The sequence below is a fragment of the Cervus canadensis genome, chromosome 25 (assembly GCF_019320065.1).
Source record: "Cervus canadensis isolate Bull #8, Minnesota chromosome 25, ASM1932006v1, whole genome shotgun sequence".
NCBI lineage: Eukaryota > Metazoa > Chordata > Mammalia > Artiodactyla > Cervidae > Cervus > Cervus canadensis.
The window spans coordinates 6731435-6744257 of NC_057410.1; the positions used below are offsets into that span (position 1 = coordinate 6731435).

Consider the following 12823-nt stretch of genomic DNA (forward strand, 5'->3'; position numbering starts at 1 on the left):
TTAAATAAAAATAAAGGGACAGTATCACTGTGGTTTACAGGCCAGTAGAATCTGAAGTGGCAAGACTTTGATTCATCCAACAGTAAGCAAATAAGAACTATGTGTCACGAAAAACTGTGCATTTGTTATTTCATTTCATCCTTACACCTGCCTTCTGGTATTCTCTGTGCCCATTACCGGCAATAAAACGGGGGATCAGTGAAGGACATTCTAGAATTCATAGACACAGTCGTGGGACAAGGCTGAGCTCTAAAGGCGCACACATCTTATTCCAACCGTCCCCAGGCAGACCCCTGACACCGGAATCCAAATCTGAACAAGGTCAGCACTCCCCTCCCTCCAGAAGAGTTAAAGTTTCAAGCTCTTAGTGCCATTTTTGCCATGCCAAAAAAAATGTGAAAGTATTTAAAAATACAAAAGTGAAGAATCTGCTATTACTCATCGCTTTCAGCAGGAAAACAGGAAATGGTTTTTACTGAGAAGCACGGAGGTGGTGAGGACAGGGTGGGCCTGAGGCTTGGTGGGGCAGGGGGCCACAGAGGCATACTGCCTGCGGTGAGGGGTTTTGGGGGACAGTAGGGAGGTGCGAGGTGCTTGGATAATGCTCCAGACATCAATATGAACACTTCAGTCAACAAATCCTGATCAATATCAGTTCTGTGCTCGCTAACAACAAGGTACGATGCCTAAGGTAAGGGGCCTGCCTCCCAAAGACTCAGTCTGGAAGCGGGGAGACAGAATAAGGAATAAGCAATAAAATAACCACACGGTGATGGCTACATTACGGGCTTCCACACGGCACGAGGTGAGCACTGGGGACTGGCCCCCGGAGAGGGGGAGGCGACACGTCCTGGAGGAAGCGACACTTCTTCTGGGGTCTCAAGAAATAAGGAGGAGTTTTCCTGGCAGAGAAGAGGGGAAGTGCTATCCAGGCAGAGCTTATTTCCAGAGGCACAGAGGTTGGAGAGATCACGCTGTGTCTTGGAAGATGGTTCTCCATGGCCACAGCCCACAACATACCCTGTCAGAGGTGGGGGCAATGCAGAGATGATGCTGGAGAGTGGGCAGGAAGCCCGATTTTGAGTCTGCCGTTTGTACACTGTGAGAAGCCTAAGGGTTTTAGGGAAAGAAGTGTGAAGTGTGAAGATCATGTTGGAGGTTTTGTGGAAGATGGGCTGGAGAGAGCCAGGCAAGTGGCAGGCAGGCCGGCTGTTGTGAACTCTACTTGGAAGGACCCTCCCAGCAACATAGCCACCCAGCTGGTGAGTTTAAGGATGGGGCCAGGGTGAGATCCTGCCGCTGCTCCCTTCCCCCTGCCCAGACAGACAAAGTGAAGTGCTCTAACATCTGGGCTGCCCAGAAAGATTCAAGTTTATTAGCTTGTAAACAGCAACAGATGGGTTCAAAAATAATAGTAAAAGAATGAAGAAATACTTTTACTTCAGCTTTAGACTCATACTGTCTTGTGGACCAGGTTAACCACCCAAATCAACACAGCTCAGCTATTGAGTAAAACCAACACGACACAGTCATGGGAACTGAGGGAAGCTTGGGCTTCTCGGGCTTCTACACAGCTTCCTGGGCTTCCCCGGTGGCTCAGATGGTAAAGAATCTGCCCGCAATGCAGGAGACCCAGGTTCAATCCTTTAATGAGGAGGATCCCCTGGAGACGGGAATGGCAACCTACTCCAGTATTCTTGCCTGGAGAATTCCATGAACAGAGGAGCCTGGCAGGCTACAGTCCATGGGGTTGCAAAGAGTCAGACATGACTGAGTGACTCTTAGTTTCACATAGCTTCTTGCTAAATCAACCAAAGTCATCATGTCCTGACTATGCCCATGTGCCAGAATTCAGAGACACAAACAAGTTCCTTTCAGAGTAGGCTGTATCAATTCTTTTCTAAGAGCAGAAGGTCACTATCTTAGCCTTTTACCTAAAAAGAAAGTCAACTGGCAAGAAAATACATCATCCATAGACTGTATTTGCAGCTGGTTCCCAAGATGCCCACTGCAAAGCAGTCCTGGATCATGACCATCATCATGACATCAGTCTCATGATCATAAAAGCCTAATGCCCTATGGCTGGGATATGAGGGCAGGACATTTACTCCATTTTCCAGAAAACTCAAATCTTCCATGAAGCAAAAATTCTCAAGATCTGAAAAACCAAACAGCCCTCCTAGAGCCCACTCATAATTTTACTCCAAAGAGTGGGATCTATGTGGAGAATCTATTTTCAGATTAGACACAGATTTCAGATTTTAGACACCTGCATTTCTCCAGAAGGGCCCCTGAGACTTTGTATCGGAGCATGAAGTCATGGGGTGTCATCGGGTTTCTGGGGCTGCCTCCCTCCTCACATGAGATTAACACTCATCTGTACCCTTTGAGTTAGAGTGGGTGGCAGGCCTGGGGACAAGGTGTCCGCATTCTTTAACACCACGCTTCATACTGTATGTACCAAATCATTACAATAAGCAGAGTGCGCTGTGTCTCTGATTGGTCACAGATGGGAGAAAGCTGGCCTCCATAATAAACTCACGGAGGTGGAGTGTGTCATCACACACGAAGCCAGGGTGTGTGATCCAGGAGGTGTGGGGGGGGGAGTTAATGCCGTATGTCATTTTACTGCTGTGGGCCTGCTCCCACGCCAATAGCCGTGTGTTCCTCCGAAACAGCTCCGACGCCCTCCCCGATGCCACGGGGCTCCTCCAGACCCACGGGGCCCTTACCAGGTACTGCAGCCGCTGGCGCTCCGTCTCAGGGGTGAACTCCGAAGACATGGGGATGATTTCTCCGTTTCTGATGATTATGGCCCTGCAAGGGTGAAAAGGCATGTCAGCAGCCAATCTCATAAGCACTGCGATTTTGTGATGACTCCACAGCTTGGTTCAGAATCCACACAAAGCCCTCAGGGGACTTCCGTTCCTCCAGCCTGCATAGCAAAGCTCATGTAACCCACTCCAGAGTCCTCACCACACCGTAGGCATCTCTAAGAGCACGACATTCTCTTTGTCTGCTAGTTTAACGCCCAGCACCAAGCATACCGTTTGGCACATGACAGGTGCTCAGTGAATAAATGGATGGATGGATGAATGATGCACAGAGGCTCACCCTAGGCTAGCGCCCTCCAACAGAACTTCCTGGGATCCTTAAATGTGTGCCTTAATCTGTGCAGTCCAAGATGGCAGCAACCAGCCCCATGTGAGTACTGAGCATTTGAATCACGGTCAGTGCAAGCTGAGGGGCTTCCCAGGTGGTGCTAGTGGTAAAGAACCCATCTCCCAGTGCAGGAAACGTAAGAATCGTGGGTTTGGCCCCAGGGGCAGGAAGATCGCCTGGAGGAGGGCATGGCAACCCACTCCAGTATTCTTGCCTGGAGAATTCCATGGACAGAGGAGCCTGGCGGGTTACAGTCCACAGAATTGCAAAGAGTTGGTCCTGACTGAAGTGACTTAGCATGCAGGCACACAGTGCAAAATGAATATTTCATTTTATTTCACTGTAATTAATTTAGCGTTAAGTTAAGCAGTCACAAGTGGGCTAGCAGCGGCAATTGAAGTAGCTGACAGGGCAATTCCAAGTGTTTGTTACTCAAAATGTCTGTGCGCCCCCAGCACGGGCCTCACCTGGGAGCTAGGGAGAAATGCAGACTCTCAGGTTCCCCGCAGACTTCCTGTACTGGAATCTGCCTTGTCATAAGATTCCCAGGGGATGCGGAGGCACATTAAAATCTGAGAGCAGCTGACCTAGACTCCTGAGTTTCTAGGGTAACATCTTGGGTCGAGGGAAAACCGCTGTCATCTCAAAGTTCAGGAAATTCACAAACTCCCAAAACTGTGCCCAAGAGCTACTGCTGACTCCAGGACTTTTGAGAGAACAGAGCTCCCCAGAGCAGACATCTAAAGGAGAGGATAGAGGATCGATCGATGGCAACTTTCCCTAAGCCTCTCCCCGTGGAGCCTCCCGTGTTCAGACCTTGTTCTGCAGCAGTCCCTGCAGCGCTGACTTCCTGAACATCGATCCGCTGCGGTGGAAGGCTGCCATTTCCACCATGAACGCGAGTGGCTGGGGGAACTGCATTCTTTTTGAACCCCAAAGCTCCCCAGTATCAGGGAGCCAGAGACCTGCGGGCCCAACACACTTCTCTGTGAAAACTCACAGGCATGGGGAATACCATCAATGAGCTCAGCTCTAGGTGGATGCCTCCTTGACACGGGGAGGCTGCATTCTTTGTGCCAACAAGCCCCTGGCATCCCTCACTCCCACTGCAGAGGCAGGCGGTCCCTGACTTGGAAACAATCCCTATTAATGGCTGCAGCTGCCCGCCCCCTGCCCCGCCCCCTCCCCACCTGTGCCCAGTTGCTGTTGTCATAGAAACTGGTGGAGGGGGGCAGGCAAAGGAGGAGATGACAAGAAAAATCTTGGGGGTGTCAGAGAACTGATGGATCCAGGAGGAAAATGGTGGAAGCTGTAAGGAAATGGAGAAGTTTGGGGAGACTGACCCTGGGGAGAGGATGCCTCGTGTTGAAATACACACCTCACTTCTTTTATTAAGCTGCCAAAAAATAGGACAAATGAAAGATCCCTTGTTATAAACCCAGAGTCACTTGTAAAATGCAACCACCTCCCCCTACCCCAAGAAAGGTGATACCAACCATTCACGAATCAGTGCGAGTTAATTGAAATTGTCTTTGTCCTACTTATCAGCTGAGAATAAATGTAATGAGAGAGGAGGAGTTTGGATAGAGGATGGAGAAACTTGGAGAACTGGAAATAAGCAGTCAGGAACGTCCAGGTTAGGGCCTAATCTTTTTTTTTTTTTCTTACTGTGGTAAAAGTCACATAATATAAAACATACTATTTTAACTATTTGACTGTACAGTTCAGTAGCACTAAGTACATTCACAATATTGTGCAACTCTCAACCTCACCCATCTCCTGAATTTCTCACCTTTCTAAACTGAAACTCTGCCCCATTAGACACTAACTCTCCATCGCCGCTTCCCACCCACCTCCACCCCCCCATTCCCGTGGCATCTACCAGTGTACTTTCTGACTTTGAATTTCGTCTCATATAAGTGAAATCAAACAGTATATTTCTGGACCTAATGTACGTTGGAATGCATTTTTAAGGTTAATATATGCCCTATGAAGAGACTGCACCTTCTTCTTCTGCCCGTCCTATACAGAGAGTTCTCATTAGCTGTCTGTTTCACATGGAGTCGTGCACATACGTCAGTCTCCTAATCTCCCAATTCATCTCACCCCCCCCCAACTCTTTTGTTCTCTACATCTGTCTATTTCTCCTTTGCAAACAGCTTCATCTGTACATGGTGAAGTAAGTCGGAAAGAGAAAACTAAATGTTGTACACTGCATACATGTGGAATCTAGAAAAGCGGTACAGGGCCTAATCTTAAAGTAGCAAGAAGGGCTCTGAGGACATGGGGGACTAGAGAAAAAGGCATTCTGCAGCAAATTCCCACGGCAATCTCCGGTTTCCAAATTTTTCCTGGAAGCTAGCCTTAACTCTTTTCTGTCCCTTTTCCTACATGGCCCCTGAGTTCCAGCTTCCAGGCTCAGACTAGACAGGTGGATGGCTGGGAGGGAAGTAAGGGACAGTGAGGAAGAGGAGGAAGGCAGAGGAGGTGGAGGGTGGGGTGTCAGTCAGAGTGGCCTGTGGGGAGTAGCCAACAAACGTCCAACCAGACGTGGAAGAGCCTCCTCCAGGACCCAAGGGTCAGGAGGTCAGGGGCCTGCTCCGTTTGGGTCTGTTATATTCCAAAATGCCTGTCACCAACAGGAGCCCCATGAATATTAACTGAATATAAGAACAGATGAGAGATGAACGGATAAAGAAGACGTGGTACATATATACAGTGGAATATTACTCAGCCATAGAAAGGAATGAAGTTGGGTCATTTGTAGAGATGTGTATGGACCCAGAGTCTTTCGTACAGAGTGATGTAAGTCAGAAAGATATCATTTAGTAATGCATGTATGTGGAATCTAGAAAATGGTACAGATGAACACATTTGCAGGGCAGGAACAGAGATGAAGACACAGAGAATAGATGTGTGGACGTGGGGAGGGGAGAAGGGTGGGATGAATTAGGAGATCGGGTTTGACATGTAGACACTACCATGAGTAAGACAGACAGCTGGTGGGAACCTGCTTATAGCACGGGCAGCTCAGCTCAGTCTTCTGTGATGACCCAGGGAATCAAGGTTGCCAGGAGAAATATCAGTAACCTCAGATGCGCAGATGACACCACTCTCATGGCAGAAAGAGAAAAGGAACTTAAGAGTCTCTTGATAAAAGTGAAAAAAGAGAGTGAAAAGGTTGGCTTGAAATTCAACATTCAAAAAATGAAGATCATGGCATCTGGCCCCATCACTTCATGGCAAATAGATGGGAAAACAATGGAAACAGTGACAAACTATTTTTTTGGGCTCCAAAATCACTGCAGATGGTGACTGCAGCCATGAAATGAAAAGACTCTTGCTCCTTGGAAGAAAAGCTACAATACAATACAAATGTAGTGTATTAAAAAGCAGAGACGTTACTTTGCCAACAAAGGTCCGTCTAATGAAAGCTATGGTCTTTCCAGTGGTCATGCACAGATGTGAGAGCTGGACCATAAAGAAAACTGAGTGCTGAAGAATTGATGCTTTTGAACTGTGGTGTTGGAGAAGACTCTTGAAAGTCCCTTGGACTGCAAGGAGATCAAACTAGTCCATCCTAAAGGAAATCAGCTGTGAATATTCATTGGAAGGACTGATGTTGAAGCTGAAACTCCAATACTTTGGCCACCTGATGCGAAGAGCTGACTCATTAGAAAAGACCCTGTTGCTGGGAAAGATTGAAGGCGGGAGGAGAAGGGGACGACAGAGGATGAGAAGGTTGGAAGGCATCACAGACTCAATGGACATGAGTTTGAGTAAACTCAGGAGATGGTGAAGGACAGGGAAGCCTGGCGTGCTGCAGTCCATGGGGTCACAAAGAGTCAGACACGACTGAATGACTGGACAGCAATGACAGAGGGGAGTGGGAGTGAGGTGCAAGAGAGAAGAGATACATGTCTACTTACAGTTGATTCACTTCGCTCTACAGCAGATACTAAACAACACTGCAAAGCCACTAAACTCCAAAATATAAAAAGAACAGATGGGAGAACTTAGGAGGAGCTCTGCCTTGAATCTGAGGGAGGAAGAGAACAGAACTAGGAGGCAGTAGATGTTTGCTTACGCCAGGAAAGTGGGGTGCATGTCACAGCACGGACAGGGAACTTCACTTGGCCGTCTGCTCCTCTGCCATCTTCCCTTCTCCTTCTGCTGATTAGGTGAGTCCACCCACCACTCCCAAGCCCGGGGCCTTCCCTGCATCAGGCACTCCCTCGGTGTTCCCAACCTCTCCCTCTACTGGCTCTCTGTTCATGGTCCAAAACCATGCTCAAAAGACTTTGTGATTAAAATCAGACAGAATCGAAACCAAAACCAAACAAATATTACTCTCCTCATGTGAAACCCACTTCCAGGGTCCTTTTCCTTTCTTGGGAAACCAAGGTTTACACCTTCTTTGTTTTTTTATTTTCCTTTAATATCTTCTTTTGGAGAAGGAAATGGCAATCCACTCCTGAGTTCTTGCCTGGAGAGTCCTGTGGATGGAGGACCCTGGTGGGCTGCTGTCCATGGGGTCGCATAGAGTTGGACACGACTCAAGTGACTTAGCATGCATGCATGCATTGGAGGAGGAAATGGCAACCCACTCCAGTGTTCTTGCCTGGAGAATCCCAGGGATGGAGGAGCCTGGTGGGCTGCCGTCTATGGGGTCGCACAGAGTCGGACACGACTGAAGCGACTTGGCAGCAGCAGCAGCAGCAATATCTTCTTTAATAAGACATTACAGCACACAGCTGAGCCCCTGGTGTGTCAGTTAAACATGGAGATGCAGATCCATCCAAAGGAGAAGGCAAACAAACGTCACCTTAACCCCATTCCTTCGGCAACTCATGGAAATACAGAATACAAAAGGAGCAATTCTGTGTATCTGATCAAGTCTTTGAAGACACCGTAACAATTTTATAATGAACTGTGCTGTGATCTGTTAAAGAATCTTCAAATTAAATAATGAGGATGTTTAAAAATCGTAATCTTCTACAGCAGATTTAAGCCAAACACAAAAAAACTGACACTCAGAATCTACATTCAAGGTCTCTCCGTCTACATCTCCCACGGATTCCTTGAAAACAGGTAAACTCATGCCTTGCCCCTCTCTATAGCTGACTACTCTCATGCGTCTCCAAACAGCCTCTTTGCTGCTACACTCCCTGGGCATGACCTCATCCCCCACTTACCAGGCAGCATGTGTGGGTCCTTCCTGACGCTGACTTCTGGGACACCCCTCCTCCTGGTTTCCCCCCGACCTCCCAGGACACCTCCCCTCTCAGACTCGTCTCCACCTCCTGTGTGGCTGTGAGCGGCCACTCTGTCCTTCTACCTCTCTGCCTGGGCACTCACTTCCCACCTTCTTAACCCCCAAGCTTTGGCTTACAGGCCTCTCCTCCGAGCCCCATGAGCCTGGTGCTCCTTCTAACATACAACACGTTCTGTTTTGTTATTCCTTCCTTAACTGTCCACCTCCCGAGCCGGCCCATAAGCCCCTAAGATGAGAACCATGTCCTCGCTGCTCACAGTACGGCCCCGCTACTGTGCAGAGTGAGGCAGTGTCAAGCAGGACCGGCTACAGAATTTCCAAAGTCCTAGGCCAAATAAAAATGCAGGCCCTCTTGTTAAAAAAATTCAGTTCAGTTGCTCAGTCGTGTCTGACTCTGAGATCCCATGGGCTGCAACATGCCAGGCTTCCCTGTCCATCACCAACTCCCGGAGCTTGCTCAAACTCATGTCAAAAAAAATAACACAGTTATTAAAATTTTAAAATTATTTTTTCATGTTAAAAAATTAATGGGAATTTAAAGACTGTGACAACAGAGCATGAAGCCAAATATGGGGGCCCTTCTGAGTGTGGGGTCCTGTGACTGCACAGGTCACACCCCCATGAAACTGATCCTGACTGGGTGCCCTTTACCGAATAAATCATTAGCTTTAACAACTGCATATGCCAATGCCTCCAAACATCCCTTCCAGCCCACTCATCTCTGCCGCGCTCCAGCCTAGAACAGCCAACTGCCGGCAAACATTCACTCAGGTACTACTCACTGGTGTCTTGGACTCGGCATGTTTCAGACTTGATCATCCTCCCCCCCCTCCCCCCAGCACACCCCCAAAACTGTCCTTCCAGCATTCCCAGATTCAGGGAACAGCAACCCTTTGCACCGAGGGGCCCATTGCTGAAGCCGTCCTAGCCGTCTCGCCCTGCATGTCCAGACAGGCAGCGAGCCTGTGGCGCCCAATCCCAACAGCAGGCAGAGCTGCCCCGCCTTGGTTTCTTCTGCTACTGCCTGGGTTCAGGCCCCATCAGAGCTTGTCCGCCTGACTCAGGAGCTCTCAGTTCTGTCCTCCTCTGACCCCTGCTCCCCAGGGCCACCAAGATCATTTTAAAGCATCACACCCCGCCCCCCACCGCAATCCCCTGGGGGCCTTCCCAGCATTTGCAAACTCCTTCATTACCTGGGTTCTGCCTCTGTTTCTGGTTTCAGGCTCACACTTGCTATTCCTTTCCCACTCTGTCTCTCTTCACCTGGCCAACCGACTCCTCTCTGAGACCCAGCCTAGGAGCACGTCCTCCCAGTCTGCCTTCACTGCCGCTTCTCTGCGAGCCCATGGGGTCATGCCCCGTCTCTCTGATGGATGACCTCTGTGACTGTCCCTAACTACCCGAGGGCATTTTCTGGGCAGAGCCTAAGCCCTGGTCTCTGAAGATCCGGCACTCGGAGCCTGGTCTGTGACAGACACACAGTAACTATTTGCCGGAGGGATAAGTGACTAAACAGATATGAGTGAGCTAGACTTGGATGGATGAACCGATGTGTCCAGTCTCAAATAAGACTTTTCTCAATAATATGACCTGTAACGGTCTAATTTTCTATGGTCTGAGTCCTCAAAAGTCCATAGGCCTTCCCACTGGTTTTACAAAAAGACAATGGACCTAAAAGGATGTTGTTCTGGCTGAAGCACCACGGAAAAGTGACTCAAAAGAGAAGGAGAAAGTAAACAGGACCCCTGTTCTCAGCGGGCAGAGGAGGCAGCATGCAGCCAGCGCTATGTTTACTCTGCTTTTTCATTTCAAATTCATACATGATGAGGCATCAGCATTCAACTCCAATGTTCACTGGTGGGGTAATCCTACCTAATTATGCTCATAAATAGATCATTGTATCTAAATCCATCTCCGTACAGAGCATTCTTCACTTTCGTTTGAACTATCAAGCTCTTCCTTCATGAGACATCCATGGATTAAAGAATGACAGCGTGTCTGATAGCCAAACTCTCCAGTCCCTGCATCACAATGCTCTTATGTGATTCCTGGCTTCCTTTTGATCTTTCTCTTTTTCATGCCTCTGATCTTGGGATCAATTTGTCAGAGAGCGGGTCTCCAATCTGGAGCAGGATAGTGAGAGGGAAGAAGTTTCAAAGGGAACAGACAGCATGTGAAGACTGACAAAGCCTGTCCTAAACAAACAATAAAGTAGAGACATGCCTTTAAAGCTGCATTCTCTCGTCATAGGATCCTACAGACTTCATATCTTCTACTTCAGTATTTTACAAAATGTTTTTACTCAAGGGGAGAAAAAAAATCTATAGCAGCAATAAGTGCCAAGGAGAGTTAGGCATATGCCCTGACCTTTCTTCTCGGGCTTCAGGTCTAGACCTGTGGATGACTGTGGTCAGGATGACATTTCCTTCAGTGTTTGGTGCCCGACCAGGTGAGGAAGTCACCAGGGGTTGGGTGATTTAGTCATTTGGCAAACACTTGCCAGCCGGTAGCCCATACCATACAGAGGGCACGGTTCCTAAGCATGTTCTGCAAAGTTAAGGCTAGCCTTTCATTTACAGAGACTAACTGAAATATACATGCTTTAATTTCTTATCCAGTAAAATAGATGGGGCAGTATTTGTAACATGGTGAATGATAAGGTTTAATGTGTTTTTGTGGGTTAACTGCAAGGATGGGAGAACAGAAGGTAAAGCAAAGACACTGACAGTTAACCACGCTCCCCCCATCATATTAGCCACATAAGAGAACATGGGCAATTTATTCCTAACTGATGAGAAATTTGAGTTCAGAGAATAAGTCCTAGAAAATTCTGCTACTTTTATCCTCCGGGGTCACAATTTGGAGTCAAAAAGATTTACTTTTTTCCCCCAAGCTGGTCAAAATGGAAACTGGTCAAGAGAAAAATAAAGGGCCAAACAGGCTGCTCATTTCAGATATTCTCTCAATGTTACACTTTCTCTTAAGGAGATCACACTAAGTCCCATTAAACCCCATCTCAGAGCAGGAGGGATGCTTTCTAAAGGCATCTGACAAACAAGGAAAAGAAAAAAAGAAGAAAAGTGGCGATTAAACAACTGACAGGAGGGAAAAATGCAAATATTCAGTAAACACAGGAAAAGAAGCTCTACCTCACGAGTCCAGGAAAAGAAGCTCTACCTCACGAGTCCAGGAAAAGGCAAATTAGAGCAAAAGGAATGTAATCTTTCACATCAGATTGGCAAACATTTGTTGAAAAAATTAACAACACACAATAGCTCTCATAGGATGAGGGGAAAAATCATTCTCATAATTAAAGAGAACATGAATTATACTTTTTAAACATCTTAAAACTGTAACTGGGACTCCCCTGGTGATCCAGTGGTTGAGAACCTGCCTGCCAGGACAAGGGACCCAGGTTCAATCCCTGGTCTGGAAAGATCCTACATGCTGTGGGGCAACCAAGCTTCCACACCACAGCTACTGAGCCCATGACTACAGCTAGTGAGCCCGGGATCGAAACTGCGTCTCCTGCATTGCAGGCGGATTGTTTCACCACTGAGCCAGGGGGGAGTACGTGAGGCATCTAGTTCCAGGCCAAAGTCCTCCGTGTGCCCCTTCAGGCTCTACTGAGCCAACCTGGGGGGAAGCGGCCCTCCTCACCCCGGGTGCCCGGCCAGGGCTCCGCAGTCTCTGCAAGGAGCTGCAGGCCAGGGCTCCCTCCCAGCTCCCTCCCTTCTACACATCTACACACTTTTCTGCCTTCCCAGCCTAGGCACGTCCACCAGGAGTCTTGGCTCAGACAGTTTTCTCCACGCCCAGTACTTTTCCACTCCTTCCCCTTCTCCATCACCTCCCTGCCACCCCCAACCCCATCCCCTCCTGACCCTGACCGGGGCCCCTGTGGGGAAGAAGAGCACTTCGCTTTCCGCTTCGCCTCTTGGCTGCACCATCACCATGAGTGAAAAAGCCTTCGCTGTTTCTAACTGGCCACCTGGCTGTCTGATGACATAAATTATCTTTGAATGAGCAGGGGGAAAGGTATGGAAGTGGGAAAATTAATTTTCCTTTAGATGTCTTTGTATCATCCGACTCACAGGAATCATGTTACGTTCCTTTTGCACATTTTGAGGAGGAATTTACTTGCCCAGATCTGGCTGTGTATTCACAAAAGAATATTCACCCGGAGTCCTCCTGACTGCTGATTCATCTTTGTTACGCTACCGGTCTTCATGAACCTTGTGTGACCCGAGCATTAAGTGTCCACAGAATTCTTCCTGGGACCCAAGCATCTCTCGGAGCTCAGTCATGACTACAAAAGTCTCCTGTAGCAGCATCAGGAGCTGCTGAGAATCCAGTGACAGACTTCTGTTATATAAAAAATGAGAA

General features: G+C 48.1%; 1 protein-coding gene across 1 annotated transcript in view; it reads right to left on the minus strand.

The window, feature by feature from the left end:
- PPM1H (protein phosphatase, Mg2+/Mn2+ dependent 1H) overlaps nt 1-12823 on the minus strand; it is a 290096-nt gene that overhangs the window by 94948 nt on the left and 182325 nt on the right. The window contains exon 5 of the mRNA XM_043447515.1: nt 2733-2817. Within this exon, the coding sequence (XP_043303450.1) occupies nt 2733-2817 (85 nt within the window). The remainder of the gene's footprint in view (nt 1-2732; nt 2818-12823) is intronic.